We start from the raw sequence: 18,788 nt of genomic DNA, 5'->3' as shown, positions 1-18,788 counted from the left end.
GCTCGTAGTTCCTTTCATTTAATAGTTTGAATATTTGATTCCATTCCTTTCTAGCTTGTAAGGTCTGTGCTGAGAAGTCTGTGGATAATCTAATGAGTTTTCCTTTATAAGTTACCATTTTCTTCTCCCTGGCTGCCCTGAGAAATCTGTCTTTGTCGTTGATTTTTGATCATTTTAATACAATATGTTTTGGTGAAGGCCTTTTTGCATTAGGATTATTGGATGTTCTGTTGACTTCTTGAATTCCAAACTCCAGTTCATTCCTTAGATTTGGGAAATTCTCGTCAACTGTCTGTCTGAAAATACTTTCCAATCCCTGCTCCTTTTTCTCCCCTTCGAGAATGCCCATTATTCTTATGTTTCCTCTCCCGATGGTATCAGCTAGTTCTTGTATTTCTCTTTTATTATTTTTCATTCTTTGGTTTCTCTCTTCTTCCTTCCAATTTATTTCTAGATTTCTGTCTTTGATATCACTAATCCTTTCCTCCATTTGGTTGACTCTATTTCCAAAGCTTGCTATTTCATTTTTCAACTATTGCAGTGTGTTCTTCGTCTCTAGAATATCTATTTAGTTCTTTTTGAGAGTTCTAGTCTCCTTGCTAAGAAACTCATTCTGCTCATCTAGTTGTTTTTTCAGTTCCTGAAATTGTTGATATGATTTGTCTTGGATCTCATTGAGTTTTTTCAGAAGTATCACCTGAATTCTGTCATTTAAGTCACATATTCCTATGTCTGTAAACTTATTTTCTGGAGATTTTTCTCTTTCTTTCTGAGATACCTTGTCACCTTGGTTGTTTATGGTGTTTAATGGCCTATTTTTCCACCTGTGCATTAATGAAAGTGTATTCTAACTTTTTTCCAGAAAGATTTAATATATAATGGTCCCTAGCTTATTGTAAAGAAGGTGTTTTTCTTTTGGTTTCCAGTAGGTGGTATCTAAGCCTCTTGGATCTCTGCTTTATATGAAGTCTTAATAATGTCTTTTTTTTTCCTTCTGGATGTTTGATCGTGCTCGCTACCCTCAGTCTCAGTCCTCATCAGTGTTAGCAACAGTTCTGGTAGTGCTTACTCAGATTCCCCTGGGGCTCTGCGGTGTTCTGTCTTGGAGGATATGAGGGGAGAGGCCTTCTGGGTTGGGAGATGGGGACTGCGGCTCAGCCTCAGTTTTGCAACCATGGCTGGTAAAAATCAACTCTTGTTTCTCTGCCATCCTCACTTTTCTGCCACCCCCATTTCTCTGCCTTCTGCCCTGATGACTGGGCCCTGCCGCCAGCCGCCTGGAGCTCACAGCACTCCCAGGCAGGACTTTCAGGGAAGTCACTGCACCTTCTCCCCTCCCTCTCCTCCTACAAGGAGCTCCAGTGGCTGCAAGAGGCAGCTTCTTTGTTTCTCCCAGTCCACCGCCTAACACTGGGGTTCTAACCTATGGTAGCTGTTATGTGCAGATCCTATGCTTAAATGTGCTGGTGTGCAGTTTGGTTGTTTTTTTTTTGTTGAGTTTTAGATATTCAACTTATTGTTGTTTCAAGGGGAGAGATCCAAGAACGTCTCTCACTCCACCATGTTTCTGACATCACTCCTAATTAATTTTTTTAATTAAAAAAAAAATGTTTGCAGCTGGGAATAGAATGGGTAACTGAAAAACATCATGGCCTCAATTTCTTCATTTGAGAATGAGATGGCTGCCTTAGATCAGTGATTTTTCAAAAGGATACTCTCTTACCTAACAAACTGTACTTGGACCTTTAAGAAACAAAACTGAAAGAAGTAGAGTGGATCTGACTGCGATGAAGGGCTCTGGGCCCAGTATGGTGATGGGTACACTTTTCCTTCCTTGCCCCAGTCCCTTGGAAGCATCACTCTGATTCCAGTGAAGAAAATTTGAAAACCACTGGATCAGGTAAGTCTTAAAGTCTCTTCTGGTCCTTAACTACTATGAGAAAGATGAATTGCTGGTGCTGTCAAAAAAATCATGTCCTAAATTCCAAAGTTTAAATAGGAATCACTTCCAGATCACCCATACCACTTGCTTCCATTATTAGCTTGGTGTAGAGCCATTCTCTATATTTCAAAACACACGTTTTCTCTATTATAAATGTTTTAGGCTCAATAATTTTGAGAAATAATTTCTATTAAGCAAATTTCTGAGACACCCTGGCTTCCATTCTTGTTTCTTATTTTTCTTGGTAACGAGAGGGATGTGGATTAAGAGTAAAAAAAGGAGGAACTCAGCCAGTTCAAACTATGACAAAAACAGATTTTGGTGGGAGAAATCATAGCTATTAGAGCCAAAAGGATGAAGAAATGAAAAACTCCAGTATTCTGACTGCAGAACATTATAGTATCCATTCAAACATCCAACATCTGTTGAGCACTGCTAGTTCTCTGGGAGCCCTTGAAAGCACTGGGTTACAATAACAAAGATGCAGTTTTATTTCTCAGAAGGCACACAGTGCAGTACAGATATGGGCTAGTAACTGGATCCTTTATAGCAGCGTGACAGTGTGATAAGTAGGTAAGGGGTCTATGCATGATCTAATGGGCTTGAGTAGAGGGCTGAATGTAAGTTCTGTGAGGACAGGAATACTGTCTTTTATCTTCTGCTCTAATTCCCAGACCCTAGAACAGTGGCTGGCAGCATTTTGAACAAATAAATGAATAAAGCATGGATCCTGCTGGTGAAAAGAGTTGGGACATCCTACTTGACTGTTGTTTAAATGAATCAGCTGAGGCCCTATAAAAAAAAGTATGCAACTTGTCCACTTTGCTCTTGGCCTTGAGAATTTTGCATTTGAGTGGTAGAGAAAGAGCATGAAGATGGTCAGGAAGTAAAAAGCATTTATAAAGCAATATAATGCAAATATAAGTCAAGAGGTAGAATCTCACAGATAAACCAGAATTCAAAGAAGAGTTCTATTGCTGTGGGCCCTGACTAGGCTGACTTTGGGGTGATTTTGGGGCCCTCACATTGTAGATCAACCTCCCTTCATGTGAAGGATTGTGGGATTGTGACAGAGGCCCCAAAACATTGTGTGGTCCTGCTCCTAGGCTGGGCACAGCTGGACCCACTGGAGCTAGAAAAATGCAAGGAGTGGGGGGAGGCGGTGAGAATGGGAGAAGAACACGGTTGTGATACAGTTTAAACACTCGTTTCTCAGGGAAACTTCCTTGACACTCCCTCTGGGCCCTTCCTCTAATCCTGTTCCACTCACTCTTGGCACTTACTGAAATTGTAACGACACAATTATTGGTGTAATCCGTATTTCTCATGCCCCCATCCATGGGGGCAGGGACTGTGTCTGTCTTGGTCACTTTCGAGTCCCCAGGAGCTAGCCTGGGAGGGGGCGCATGGGTGAATGAACACATTAACTCCTGAATCAGTTTGTTTCCGGAGACGATGGGTTCTGAATCAGGTTTTGAAAAAGTAGAGGGCCAGGTAGGAGATAGGCAGAGAAGAAAGGGGAGGCAGGAGTCGAGCATAAGTGCTTTTAGGAAGGTAACCAGCTCACCTCCACGCTGCTCAGCCACTGCCGGACCGACAGAAAGGATTGCTTGGCTGTAAGGTCATACATGACGATGACACCGTCGGCCTTTCTGAAGAACTGCTGGGTGATGCAACGATACCTGCCACCAAAGGGCCACAGGTCAGGGGATGCACAGCCTCCTCTCTGCAGCAGACCTTTGTCCCCATTAGGGGGAGTGGAGGAGGCAGGGTTATGTCAGGGACAGCTCCTCACCTCTCCTGCCCAGCCGTGTCCCACAGCTGCAGGGCCACCTGAGAGTCATCCACGCGCACCGTCTTCACACGGTAATCAATACCTGTGAGGTGGAACAGGCCCATTACTTCCAAATCAGAACAAGATGGCCCCAACATGTCTGGAATCACATCAGGCCGAGGGTGACAGTCCTCCCCATGTAGCTCCTGGGAGGCGATGTGGGGAAACAAACAGAGCACTGGACAGGGAAGCATGGGACCTGAGTTCTGATTCTATCCTTGCCATGTATTAGCTGTGGGACCTTGATCAAATCACCTAACCTCTGTGAACTGCAGGCTCCTACGCAAATGTAACCCATATGCTTTTCGGGGATACTACCATAAGGTTCAAATGAGATTACATATGTAAAAGTAATATAGCACTGTAAAGGCAATTGCTACTTTCACAAATTTACTCCTTGATTGCAAAGAGGAGGAAAGACTGTCCTTAAATTTTTCTTGTTTCTTTTTCTCTTGTTTCTCTCTTTCTTTTCTTTCTTTCTTTTCTCTCCATCCCTCCCTCCTTCCCTTCCTTCTCTTTTTTTCTTTCTTTCTCCTTCCTTCCTTCTTCCTTCCTTCTTCTTTCCCTCCCTCCCTCTTTCCCTCCCTTTCTCTAGGTTTCTTTTCTCTTTCTTTCTTTTTTATTTCTTTCTCCTCTCTCTCCTTCATTCATTACATCCTTCAAACTATTTCCTTCCTTCCTTCCTTCTATTTCCTTCCTTCATTTCGGCTATTCCTTCCTTCCTCCTCCTCCTCCATCATTCAGCCATCCTCCTCACTCCTCCTTCTTCCTCCTCTCTTTCTCTTTCCTTCTTTTCCTCCACCCCTCTCTTCGTCAAATCCCTTTAAAAGTTCTCCTAACAAAGTTCAAATATCTCTGGGGATAGGTCATACTTTCACACTTCTATTTGACACTGCAAGTGTATGTGGAGGAACGGGAGGAGAAGCAGGATGACAGGAAGGGGTGGCAGGTGGAGGGAGGGCTAGAAGAGTAGAAACAGAATGGGGGAAGGAATCGAAAGCAACGTTCATCCTTGAGATGAGTTTAGAGCTCCTAATTCCAGCCACCGGGCCATTCGCAATTGTCTCTCTGAGGCTGTGACCCTACCTGGAGTCATGGACTACAGATAGAGGGAACAAGTTCAGGGCCATGCATTCTGTCCTTACAGCAGCCCTCAGAGAGAAGGACCTTAACAAAGGTTCTTTGATGACAGACAATCCTCTTTAATGAGATTCAAAAGGTGTTTACCCCTTAAGTTATACAGTCTCAGAACCAGAGGGCATCTACTAGCACTTCCCAAAAAGCCCGGCTTCTGAGGCCCTCACCCTGGAGGGCTTAGGCAGAGACAGCAACAGCAACTTGACAGAAAGAGATAAAAGAGACAAAACAGACAAAGAAGAGGCAGTAAATGGAAAAGGTCGTCCCTGGGCAAAGGTGAGTGCATTAGGGGCCCAGGTGTGGGAGAGAAGCTGGAGAGTCATCACTCCTAGAACATCAGGATCAGCAGGGAGTCCAGAAGCTCTGTGTGTCACAGATGAGGGCCAGAGAAAGCAGTGCATTCGTCTGGGTGGAGAAAAAAGTGATTTGAGCCATTCGTAGAATACTTGACATTTCTAATTTTCATATGTCATCTCCCCATCCTCATAGCACTCCCCTGTGACATCCATGTGTTATCCACACACACACACACACACACACGAATACATGCACACATGCACATACATGCACACACTTGTGCAAATATATGCACATGCATACCAACCCCACCCACCGCATCAATGAGAGATGAAGAAACAGGAGTCCAGAAATGGCATGCTTTGCCCAAGCTGGTCAGCAGCTGCAATGTGTCTTGAGGCTCATTCTTCTTTTCACACCAGTACCCTGGGCACAGAGACACCTGGCAGTTTCATTTCACCAGGAAGTCTACAGCTAAGTGCTCCCATCCAAATGGATTATAACTGGCTGACAGATGAATCCAAGGTGGGTTTTCTTCTCAGCTAAAAGGGTAAGTAAGGTTTTCCCTAGTCTGTGCTCTGGGAGACTGAAGGGGCTGCCTACTTTCTGATAACAACTCAGGAGAAAGCCAACCACTGACAATACATCTTTAGGGCCTGATCTAAAACCAGGTCAAGCTGCAAAGCCCTGAGGATAGAGATCTCTTCTTGATGGAAAGGCTTGCAGGGAGAGGGGCAGCCAGGTCTCAGCTGCCTTCTGGTCCTGCTCTACCTCATTGCTTTGCTTGAGGACAGGGAGCTTGTCTTGCAGGGAGCCAGGAACACACAACACGGTCGCTTGGCTCCTGAGATGTTAGAACTGGTGGTGGTCTTAGAAGTCAGTGTAGTTCAGGTTCCACATTATTGTGTGCTTTTCTGTTGGATTTGACTTCTTGTGTCTCCTACTCCTCCACCCCTCACCCCCATGGGCTTATCTGCTTCCTGGGCCTGCCGATCTGAGGCTGCAGAGAGAAGTACATGTTTGGGGACAGTGACTCTCACCAGACTTACCACAGGGCAGAACCTGTTTTTCCAGCACTCCAGGATCCACCTGGCTCCCTGGACAAGTTAGGCTCAAGCTGTCATTTAGAGAAGGAGGAATGTGGGAGTGAGAGTGCCTGCTCGTTGTCATGGAGAAAACTCTAGGGATTTCTCTGTAGAGATGGGGGTAGAAACTGAATTGGCGACCAAGAAAGGGCAGAATGAATTCTTTTCAGAAAAGCTTTTGGAAGAAACACTTTGGGTTGTGACCTGTGATTTAGAGCAGGGGGCTATGAACCAGCATGGTGTAGTGGAGAGAGCACTGGACTCGGGGTCCTGGGTTCCAGGGAGCTTTAGCCTCTAATAATTAGTCATGTCGAACATGAGCTCCAATAGTCTACAAAAATCATCATTTGACATCTCCAGGACACCCACAGGGCTCCTGCTTCTGAAGGAATCATCTGGTCTTAAGGTGGTATACGCAGGATGCTCAAGTCACTGTTGTATTATAGAACTTACATTATGCACAAGCCAGGAGTCAAGTACAAATCATGTTCTCACAAGGAAGTGGGAGACCAGGAAGTCCCCTTTGATGATAGAGGTGAGCTTTACAGGATTGCCAAGTTCCTGTTAGTACTGTGTGGATGGTGCAGGGGCTGCTTCCCTGGCAGATGGTTGGCTAGAACCCCAATCTAGGGTTGGACCACTTTGGCTCCAAAAAGCCAGGACTCTGTGGCTTTACTTGCCTTCCAGGGTTGTGTGCAGATAGATTGAAATGATGAATATAAAAGCTCAGGATAAATATTCAGATCACATCAGGTGGCTGGTGTGACCCTGCTTACTGACATGTGTACCGGGCATGTTGCGTGGCAGGAACAGTAACTTAAGCTGCTGCTCCTGCATGTATGATGAAGGTCATTACTGATTTGGAAACTTTGATATTTTTCCCCTTCCTAAACTGTAGGTATTTCCATAAATGGCCTCCCGGGAAGTGCAAATTAGTTTGATTTTCTCTTTTCAGAGCCTTCCATCTCAGGGGCACAAGCTGGAAATGTAAAGGGACCCTGAAAACTGATTCCCTGATTCCCCAATTTTATCAGCAAGAGCTGCACCTATGGGCACACTTCTTGGAGGGGTATCTTCAAGGGCCTGAGGTTTCAAGATCTGTCTCCCTGCCTCCCAAAGGTCAGTGCTTGAGCCATGACTTTTGGGGCCCACCCTACTGAATGCTCTCCTGGGAAGCAAGCCCATCTCCCACAGCCATTGCTTCCTGTGTTACCACGCTTGGCGCACATGGCTCATTCCCAGCCATTCCAATGCAGGCCCGAGAAGCCCAGACTCTTCTGGGCTTGGTTCACAAGCTCTGCCTTTCTTTCCTTCAGGGTCCTGATTCTTCATCTTGGGATGCTCTCAGTCGTTGGGTAGAATTGGGCAGAAGGAAAGGGACAGGAAGTTGTTCCAGACACTACAACAGCATAGAAAAAGGTCCTGCAGTAAGAACGACATCCTGAAGCATGTGGGAAGAGACCCATCTGTAGGAGGAAAGTTGGAAGGAAGGGCCAGTTCGGGATAAGAGGAAGAACATGGAGTCTCCCTGGGCAGGGATCTGGGGCAGGGAAGGTTTCTCTTGTGGGGCCTGGGGTCAGACAGCCAAAGGTCAAAGGTGATCTGGACAAAGACTAGGCTTGAAAGCAGTCTTCAGTAAGCCAATTTGTATCCTTCATTTTTCAGATGAGGAAAAATAACTGAAGCCCAAAGAGGGAACATGTCCCCCTGAGGTCACACAGCTGATTACAGGTAGAGCTGAGATGCAGATCCAGGACTTTCGATGCCTCACTAAACCTCAGCAGCCTCCTCTGCCTGCATCAACTTCTGTCAACTTCCATGGCAGGAGAGTGACCTCACCACTAACTGGGTGCTGAGCACACACATAACTCAATATTATTAGGGACACTGTGGAATGGAACAGAAGGGGTATGTGGGCCTAGGGGGAGAGGCCAATATCAGCACCAACTAGCTGATGCGAATGTGGACAAGCCTCTTAACCTCTCTGGGCCTCTGTTTCTTGATCTGTCTAGGGGCTGATAACAATACTTGCCTTCCAGGGTTGTGTGCAGATAGAGTGAAATGATGACTATAAAAGCTCAGGATAAATATTCAGATCATATCTGTATTTTCAAACATACTTGACTTATCAGTGTGGTTAAATGGCACTTAGTAGGGACTCATGGGATTTGTTTTTTGTTTGAGTGATTCAACTTGGTAGAAGCTAAAAGGTCAATATGCCTGTGGGTATTGCCACATATTCCAATGTGATGAGCAGTTTTGGGTGAAAGGAGCAAAGTCTTCTAGTTAAATAAACATTATCCAAGAGTAGGAATATATTAAGCCATAATTATCCGCTGATAGCTGAGCCTAATGAGCTTCCACAGTGAACTTCGCCTGTTACCCAGCAGGCCCGGGACATAGTACAGGTAACATTTGTTGGGTAAGGGAGTCATCCAGAGCACTGTCCTCTATCCCACCTGTCAACACACACACACACACACACACACACACACACACACACACACACACACACACACACGAGAGGGCAAGGAAGCAGCTGGCCCATGGGGAGAGGGAGACGTGGTAGTGGGTGGTGAGCCTCAGGAGAAGCATGGAGCATCAGGGGCCTGCTGAAAGTGGGGAAGGAATGATAAAAAAGAGACAGGCTCAGAGACGGGATGGGGACCCAAAGCCCATCTTTGCCATCTTTAGTTCTACTCAGGCTGGACATAGGAAAATTTCAGTGGTCCCATCCCATGTGGGGCGAGCTTAGCAGCTAGCACTTTGTGGGAGGTGGACTTTACTTTGTCCGTCTCAGCCTCACTGTGGAGTAAGTGGACCATGGCTCCCAACCAGCTAGGCTCCAAGTCCCTTCCTTAGGCCCTTTCTCACAACCTCCCCTTCCCAGAGGGAGGCCCGGGACTCACCCACAGTGGCTGTCAAACCCGGGGAGAACTGGTCCTCACAGAATCTCCTCAGGAAAGATGTCTTCCCTACGGCAGAGTTTCCCACAAACACAATCTTGAAGAGCCGGTCCGGAGTGGAGGGAGATTCTTCCTCCTATGGATGGCAGACAGTCTGGCCAGCTGCTGAGTTGGTCACTAGCCCCTGCTCCTGCCACAATCTGCCCTTCATGCATCCCTATGGTGTCCAGGGGAAAGTGGGGACCTGGCCTCTACACCAGCACGGGGGAGGCCACTCAGCCTCAGATACAGGTAGCTTTGGGCTCAGGGCACAGAGGCTCCTCCCAGTATCAGCAGGAGGGAAGAGGGACATTCATTCAACTGACATTTGTTGTCTGCCTACACTATTGCACGCCCTGTGCTGGGCCTGAAGATGCAGGGATGAGGAGGAGGCCTGGTTTACGGTGGAGTGAAGGAGGCAGGCATATAAACAAACAATCTCAGCACAATGTTCTAAGTACTCTGGGAGCAGGAAGGAGGAGCCAAGGACTCACAGAGGAGACACTGAGATGCGTCTTAAAGCAGAGGCAGAGAATCTCTATGCGGTAGAGGGGAGGATAAGGTGGGGTGTTTGCAGGGAGGATGAAGGTTAGAAAAAAAAGACATCTCTGTCCAGGGGCAGAGACAGCCCATTTTGGGGTGGGGCCTTTTTTTCTGCCGTATCATTGAAAGCCTGGACCGATGGTGGACACCCTGGCCTCCCTGACTTTTGCTCTCTGTCCCATCTCATCAGCTTCCATCTAGAATCCTCATGTGCCCTGGGGAGGAAGGAGGGACAGTCTCCACCTTGTGAGCTATGAAATCCTTAATGTCAGGCTACAGGGTAGAGCTTTCCAGGGTCAACCAGTCACTGCTGCTCCTTCTCCTCTGCCCAGCAGCGGGAGAGACCGGAGCTTTAGTCTGAAATGCTAAAGCCCATCAGGGAATGGACTTGCTTAGACACTGGGCAAGTGAGGGAAGGAGCTGGTTTCCAGCACCGGGTCATTCCCTTCTACTGAAATGGAGAGCTGCTTGCTCCCTCTCCCGAACCCTGCCTTCCTGCCCCGCCCAGCACTGCCGGCCAAATGAGGAGGCTCTTTTGAATCTACTTAGAAGTAGATTTGGGGGAATTAGCTCCTCTCATTGAGCAAAAACTATAATAGAGTGGCAGCAGATCTTAGAAGTACTTAAGTTTCAGAGAAAAGCCATTAATAGCTTTTTGGAGAGAAATCAATTCCACGTAGTACTTAGGAAGGAACTCAAGGTCAATTCCAGGAATCTAAACTTAAAAAAAAAAAAATATGCCATACTCAAAAACTATGTCCCTGCCCAATTTTCTTTAATTCTCTTGCCATACACAAGGGCATCAGCTCTCCGCCAGTCTCCACTCAGCCTCTGTACCTCCAATTGTCATTTGTTTGAGACGAAAGCTCAGAGCAATCTGTGTCCTGAGGCTCAGACCCCGGTGGGGAATTTAAAGTCCAGAATGGACAGAGACTGTCCTGGCTGCAGAGGCTGTACCTGACACTTAGCCCTGCTCCCCATGTCCACGGGCCCCACCCCAGGCACAGCCCTATTTTTTCCCAGGCCAAATAAGATAAACACATCGATGGTTCAGCTCTGGGCGGGATCCACCTCACAGGTGTAACAAACACCTACTCATGTTCATGCACTTAACCTGTGTCCCCAGAGGGACACAGGTGAGACAGTGAGACAACCTACAGTGAGACAACCAGACTGGGGAAAGGGGGCTGGAGAGGGATCTGTTCTCATCCTCCTTCCCACCCCTTGAAAAATAAAACTTTAAAAAATAAAAGTTATACACGCAAAATTAAGAAATACAGGAAAGTAGAGAGGAAAATAACAGTTATTCATCATCTACACTACCACCTGCAGTGATCACTATTCTTCCAGGCTTTTCTTCTACATAGATGAACATATATTTTATTGAGAGAGACTGGAGATAGTACATATAATTTTATCCTTTCTCATATATTATTAAATTATAAACATTTCTCTGAGTCACTAAAGGTTTTTGAAAATGTGATTTTTAACAGCAGTATAATATTCTATTGAATTAATATGCTATAGTTTATATCCCTATTAATGAACAGTTTTTTTCAACTTTTTGCTATTACGCACTTACATTCTTGCATTAAATCTTTGTTTGACTTTGGTTATTTCCTGAGGAAAGATTGCTAGAAGTAGAAGTGCTGGTACAAAGGACGTGGTATTTTTAAGGTCTTGATTCCTATTATCAAATTGCTTTCTGGAAAGGTTGCACCAATTTCTGGCTCAGCAGCATTGCATGGAGGAGCAGCCTCCCAGCCACCTCCCAAAGAGCAGATGAGGCTCTTATGTGGCTTCTAACAGATCGTATTTCCTCACTGCTGCAGCTTTTGTCTCCAGCTAAATGGCAGCCCAACCTGGTGGAGCCGCACAGTGTGAGAGCGCGGCAAGAAGGTTAGCCCAGACCCGGCCCCTCTGGGCTTCTACTTCCCCATCGGCCAGAGGGAAGAAGAAATTTCTGACACTTCCTCAAATAACCATGAAGATCAAATGCCAGAGCAGACTCGATGCTCAGCCGTTTTCCTTTACCCCTGACCTCATGACACTTCTTTCACTTTTGGGGGAAAGCGTGAGGGTATTGAAAAGCTCATTTGTGCCCACTGCCCACAAGTGTAGGTCTGTGCACTGATGGGTTGTGGAGGGGCATGTAGGAGGCAGGGGCCCCACCCACCAATGGGTGCCACCCAGTTCTCCATCCTCCCCTGGGCCCTTGACCTCCACCACTCCACCCATCAGAGGAGTGAGACGTAGGCCATGAATCTTAATTTGGACCCAAGAATGATAACTAACTGATGGCAAGAAGTCCCGCGCAGTGGTCGGAGAAGGCTTCCTGGCACACACACTAACACAGCCATGGAAACGTGCAAAGCAGTAAGGCCTGTTTCCAAAGGACCATCTCAGTGTGCAGGGAGGAGCCTCTTCCATACTGTCGTGGACATTTCCAAAACTGTTTTAGAGGGTCAAGTGGAGGCTGGAGGGCTTGAGGAGCCTCACTCTAAGCCAGGGTCACGAACAATGTGTAGAACATAATCACCATGTGCCAGAGGAAGAGGATGCCTATGGCCTCCTTCTCCCCACAGAATTTAGCGGGAAGATCTGGTGGGGAATTCAGGAGGGATGTGGGAGTAGAGCACTGCACTGAAGAGAGGAGCAGGCAGGGCACTTGGGAATAAAAGAGTGATCAGCTGATCAAGAATGGAGAGAAAAATGATGATATGAAAACTTCCTGGCCCTGACGAGAGCAGTTACAAAATGTAAGAAAAGATGTACAATTGTAAAACTTTGTGATATTTTATGCAGAGACAGGCAGAGGATCGCAGTTACAAAATGTAAGAAAAGATGTACGATTGTAAAACTTTGTGATATTTTATGCAGAAACAGGCAGAGGATCTATCTTAAGTAGGTACTCAAAAATGCTTTTGAATCTGAATTAGAAAAGAGAAGTTATAAGGAGAATTTACCAGGACCCCTGAGACACTTAGCTATGCAGGAGAAGGTGGTATTTGAAAGACACAAATATGCTGAATCACAAGATGAGCCGCATCTGACTTCCAGAGCTGCCTTTGGGGCAAGGCACAGCAGTGACATCTACACACCAATGTGGGATGTGCCCTTACCTTAGACAGAGCTTCTTTCCCAACAGGCTGCCCTCGGGGAGATGTGGGCGTGAGTTGCAGCTGAGAAGGTTGGGCCTGCTGGATTTGTCCTTCCACTTGCTGGCTGGAGACCTCCTCCTCTTCTGGGCATTTGCTCAGTGGCTGCTCAAGGCTGCCATCCAGGAGCTGGGGCAGGGGATCTTCTTCAATGGAGATGATTCTGCGGAATGCCCGGGGGAGTGGACCCCCAGCCCTAGATCCTGACTCCTCTTCTGTAAGGGGATATCCACTCAGGCCCAAGGAGCTTCTACTCTTTGGCATGCCAAACACATCTTCTTCTTCCTCTGACTCCCTATTTTGGGATGAGGAAGAAAAAAGAGTGGGAAGGAAATTGTAAAATGTATTATTTCAATATGGAAGCCAGACAGCTTTTCTGACAAACAGATGACTGATGAGCACCATGCCTTGGGGCAAAGAGCTCCAGAAAAACAGATCCAGCATCCATTCACTCAACGCACTTATGTAAGTGCCTGATGATGAAGGTGATGATGAAGATTATGGTGAAGAAAATGATGGAGGTGATGATGATAGTAGCTTAATACCTGGTGGTAATCGTCATCATCACTAAGCCAAGCATTCCATAAAGACAAGGGCTATGTAGTAGAGGGGCTAAAGCGATAATGACACGACTAAAAACATTTTTACGAGTTGAGAGAAGTGCTATGATGGAGAAGTAAAAAGTGTGAAGAAGGTAGCATAACAGATCTGGAAATAAAGCACCCTGGATTAACAATCAGGTGGCCTTGGCTCTGGTCCTAAGACCAGCTCTAAGTAACTTGGAGTCTCAGTTTCCTCACCATGAAGTGGCCCACTGCCCTGCTTACTTCACAAATAAGATAATGCACACACACAAAAAGACATGCTCACAAGCAGCCCTAAGCAATATGAGGGAGGAACCCCCCACCACTAGCCAGATGTCCACTGGCTCAGAGGCAGCTGCCCACTAGAGAATGGGCTTTGGGTTAGAAGGAAGCCAGGCAGGTCATCTCAACCTGCCTCTTTCTTTTCTCTTTCTCTCAGTATCCCTGCAAGTCAGAGTCAGGAGGAAGTGGCCTCAGAGCCCTCAGAGCCCTAAGTGCATATTTACTTCCAGAAGCATCTGAGCATGAAGATCAAGGGGGAGCAGTTAGGAGGTATAGGGATGCTGGGCTGATGCGCAGGCTGTACTTTCAGAGGTTTGGAGAGCAAAGGCATCACAGATCCTTCCTGGCACAGGAGTTCCTCTCCAGTGCTTGTGGACAACTGAAGCTTGACAAGGAGGACCTTGAGCCCAAAACTGATACACACATCCTTATACACACACATGCACAAACGTATGCAAGGATTAGAGAAGAAAGTGAAATGGGAATGAAAGGATGAAGTGACGGGGCCAAAGGAGAAAAAAGGTGGGCAACGGACAGAGAATATACAGAGCAAACACTCTCCCTTCATCTTGCCCCCTAACTTATTTATTACTCCTATGGACCAATAATAGGAAGGAAAAAATGCATGTTCTAAAGTCTGAAAGATAAATTAAGATATACTGCTGGTTCACAAAAATAGTGACTTACTTTGGGTCCCTTGATATAAAATAAAGGATTCGCAGCAATTCAAGGACCTTTCCACTTTTTATGAAATCACAGTTTTCAGTAGAAGCTGACTGTCTTCTTTCCAATAAATTTCTTTTATATTTTAGCAAGCCTACTGTTTATCTGCTTTTGAACATAATTAGTATTCCCATTCACTTTCACTGTGCTTATACAAATGAGTGCATATGTGTGTGCACATGCGAGCATGTTTTTTCAAAGGGCCTTGTAACAAGAAAAGAAATGGCCACCGAAATGGTCCTAAATTGAAACATTTCTTGGGAAAATCTTTTTATATAAGAAATTCTCAAGCACTATTGACATTCTGTAACACCTTTAGCTTCGCATGAGTATGTTCATTTTTGGCTGTCCACCAAATGCTGTGTACTGGCAGTAGAGAGCGGCCACCTCGGGAAAAGTCTGTGTTGGAATTCAAGGTTTACAATTTGTTGCTTGTTTCCTCCACTCAACCATAAACTCCATTAAAGCAGAGATACGGTCTGGTTTGCTCACCACTATATATCCAGCACATAGCACAGTATCTTGAATATTGTAGGCACTCAATGATGGATATTAATGGCAGAATTCATGTGTAATTTACCTTTGGAGTCTTCACAGAACTCAAAAGAATATCTAGTATCGAGTAGGCATTGGTAAATTCTTGTCAAATGAATCAATCAATGAACATATTCAGTTCTGAGGAACCAACAGGCCAACTATTATTGTCGAAATTTGGCTCTCAAATTGTATCTCACTGGGAATTCATGATGACCAAGTCCAAAGACTTGGCTCACAGCTGACCTACATCCAGCATCACCTCCCTTTGCAGATCTGTTTATTTCATGCTTGCCATCCTCAGTGTCTCCTAGATGAGCAAGTTCACATACTTTCTCCCCAGGTCTAAAACTAAGGGACCTGGCTGCCTCTACCTATCTATGGCCATCTATGTGGATGGAGCTGGTGCCAAAAAGAAGAGGGGGCAGGAGACTGGCTAGTCTTTTCGAATGAGCAATAAGCCCCTCTCTTGGAGACTCAACCATGTGCTGCCCAGTAGGAACAAAACATGTCATCTTTGAGTTAATTAAATATAAATCATTGAAAGGAATCTGTCAAGCACAGTCCCCACATTTGTCTGTAAAAGAGTTCAACTGTTGGAGATTCCATATGACTCTTCAGTTATCCTTCAGAGACCAAACAGTCATGTCCTTGAAAAACCAAGTGTATCTATTCTGCTCAAAAGACAACAGGGCATTGTCCCACTACACCCTCCATCTCTCTCCTTTGATCTCTCTTGTTTTTTCCCTCCTCTGCTGATCTACAGCACATGTCAGTCCCTCTCTGAAGGCACATACTGGGAGCCCAGAAGACAGTGGCCTGTCCTAGGGGCTTGCTCTGCACAGTACTCCTCCCAGATTCAAGGAGAGTGAGCGCAGGTGACTCCAACCTTCCCCACCAGGGCTCTTTCTAAAGAGCCAGTCTACACTCAGCAGGGATCAGGACAATGAGTGCAAGACTAACAAACAGATAATGAATGAACAGAGGATGACTTACCTTCTAAGAATCCCTCTGCCGTCCACATATTTGCCTATCACAGAGCCAGATCTCTGTTTCCAGCTTGCCTTGGAAGCAGCTGTGTTTGCCTTGGCTGTCTTATCTTTCTGTGGAAACACAAAAGGCCCTTGGATCCATGCCTGATAGTTTATCCCAGTGTTTGAGCAGAAAGGGCTCAACACTCCTACCTCATAGGTGGCTCTAAACAAAACTCTGAAGTAAGCAAGCAATGTTCTGATCTCGCTGCTAGCATTCACCCGCTCGTTCCTTTTGCTATCATCTCTCACCAGAATTCCTCCACTTCCTATATAATAATCCAGTCAAATGAACCAACATGCAGTTTAGAGCCTGAGGTCCACGACAGTATCCTTCACAGGACTACGGATAATTTGCAAGAGAACAAGAAGAGATAAATGTGGAATGCATAGGAAAAATATTTGTGAACAGAAAAGGCCGTGCATCTTTAAATCACACTCTCCTGTGTGGCTCCAGTTTCTCTTCATTCCTAAAGCTCCCAAATAAGAAAGGACCAGCCCAGAGAGAGGATCAACTAACCCAGTGCTCTATCCACAGCTACTAAGCTAGTATAAGGTATTTCAGGCCATTTGTGGACATAGGCTGGGTGTAGAGAAATTACCGACACATCTGAAACAGAGAGCCTGGGTGGAGTGGGGCTTACAACCCATTTTGCCAACACTCCCTAACAGATACCTTCCAGGAGATGAGGGGGAGTCAGATCACAGGGAGAATCTATCATTAACCAGCTTTCCCCATGATTCCCAGTGATCCTTATCAAGAGAAGGAGGGGTGGCAGGGCTCCCAGAGCCCCCGAAGGTATGGCTATAATGATTCCAAATTAATCTTTAATTATTATCCAGCATGGACATGATTTTATCCCTCTTCTTTCTAGTCTCCACGAGAGTTCTTAATTTCCGTTCCTTTTTCAAAGCAAAATGAGTTTGGCAAGTGAGGGAAAGCCAGGTCAAGGGATTAGAGTGACATTTGGTTGGAAGTTTTAAAATAAATTCAGTATCACTTCTAAAACAATTATAACCATTATCATCATCAAACAAACATGTGTAGGCTGAAGCTTTGCTCTACTAGCACACACAGGTGGGCAGCAGAGATGTTTGCTGCCAGTCAATGACAGAAAAGAAAGGCTGTGGAACAAGTTTCCACAGGGACCTTATAACTCAGAGCGCACCCAATTCAGGGCAAGCTAGCTGCCTCTCGTTGACCCCATTGAGACCACTGCTCAACTAAAGGTCCAGTGAAAGCCCTCTTCATTTCAAAAGTTTTTCTCAAAAATCCCTACAATGTGGGAAAAAGGATAGGGCTTCCCTTTCCTCATGTGATAGTTGGGGTCGTGGTCCAAGAAAGTGGACGACATGCCCAAGGATATATGTGAAATTCATGGTGTGATAATTCTGATAATTAAACACTCACATCAATCAGCCCTGCCCCCATTTTTATTTCCTTCAGCGCATCCGACAGCTACTATCTAAAGGGGAGTGTGACAGGGGAGCATGGAATCCTAGATTTTATTTAATGCAGCCCAAAGTGAAGATCTTTAAATAAAAATAGAATTTTGTGCTATTTGGGAAAGTATGTTGAGTGTGGTGCTCAAGTATGGAGGTGCGGGGGTCCCCAAAGGGTAAAAACAATCTGATGTAAAATTGACTATGTAAATCATGAAATACGCATTTTGAATTAGTTCTATGACTGTGTAAATGCAAAATTTCCATCAAGAGATCAAAATTTTAATAAAGGAAAAAATTGAGCATTTTGATTTAAAAGTGATCATGACATTTCAACTGTGCTATCTCATGGACAGAACTACCATTTCTGCATTCAAGAAGTGTGTGACCCTCCCAAATATTTATTTGTCTCGCTATGCCAAGAAGAAAGTGTGTGATTTCATAGGAAATTAATGCCATTACCCAGGGGCCACCCTACATTTTTTATTATTTTCAAAAAAGCTTGTGCCATGATCTTGCTCACACAGAAGGAAGCACCCAGACCTCAAGCCTCAGGACATTCCTGGCTAACCCCAGCTCAGGTTCTGGCTGCCACTGGACCACAGTCTTTGTCTACCCCCCAGGGGAAGTGGCACCGGCCACTCACCTGAAAATGTATGTCCCGTTCATCCCGAAGGTGCTTGTTCCTTTCCCTGTGGATGGAAAAGGGGAATCTATTCAAACGTGGAGTTTGCAGTCGACAGATCCAATAGCAGCCGGTTTGTCAGTCAGATCTGTGCCAAGGAAGAGTTGGTGTAGGAGGCCCAGGGAGCATGTGGAACTTCTTTCTTTAGGGGCTGTGGTTATGGCAGATTGTAGTTTACAAATCAGCTCAGGGGCAGGGGGATAGACAGAATGACCTCGTGACACCATGGCCCTTCAGGATCATGCACCGATCTATGCTATCACGGGGCGGGGGAACCTCCCCCAGAGGGTGACCAGGAGTTCCGGCTGCGCCTGTGAACTTACTGTTGGGCCTGTGTGCGCACTCTCTCTCTCTCTGAACCATTCATTCATGCATGCATTTGATCGACAAGTGTCTCCTGGGCACCCACTACATGCCAGGCACCGTTCTAGCTAACAAAATTACACCAGTGAACAAAAGAAAAAGTTCCCGCCCTCGGGGAATTTGTATTTTGGCTCAGACATAATTGCTAATGAGAAAAATAAAGCGGGAGAGTGAAATAAAGTGTGCCAGAGGGTGGACTGGT

The 18,788-nt window shown here is 45.7% G+C and overlaps 1 protein-coding gene across 9 annotated transcripts in view; it reads right to left on the bottom strand.

Moving 5' to 3' along the window:
• The window catches only part of CRACR2A (calcium release activated channel regulator 2A), a 141,734-nt gene that overhangs the window by 19,649 nt on the left and 103,297 nt on the right, over positions 1–18,788 (bottom strand). For 6 of the 9 annotated variants that reach the window (XM_039869118.1, XM_039869120.1, XM_039869119.1 and 3 more), the window contains 6 exons: positions 18,185–18,230; positions 16,061–16,167; positions 12,906–13,236; positions 9,205–9,337; positions 3,738–3,819; positions 3,510–3,624 (listed from right to left, as the gene is read on the bottom strand). In XM_039869118.1, the coding sequence (XP_039725052.1) occupies positions 3,510–3,624; positions 3,738–3,819; positions 9,205–9,337; positions 12,906–13,236; positions 16,061–16,167; positions 18,185–18,230 (814 nt within the window). Of the gene's footprint in view, positions 1–3,509; positions 3,625–3,737; positions 3,820–5,180; positions 5,319–6,210; positions 7,762–9,204; positions 9,338–12,905; positions 13,237–16,060; positions 16,168–18,184; positions 18,231–18,788 lie in introns of those variants that run through there. The other 3 variants (XM_039869126.1, XM_039869125.1, XM_039869124.1) reach the window with 3 other exon arrangements.

This window comes from Pteropus medius, unplaced genomic scaffold (assembly GCF_902729225.1).
Source record: "Pteropus medius unplaced genomic scaffold, Ma_sr-lr_union100, whole genome shotgun sequence".
NCBI lineage: Eukaryota > Metazoa > Chordata > Mammalia > Chiroptera > Pteropodidae > Pteropus > Pteropus medius.
The sequence above is the reverse complement of the archived record's forward strand: the minus strand, read 5'-3'. Positions and strand labels throughout refer to the sequence as shown.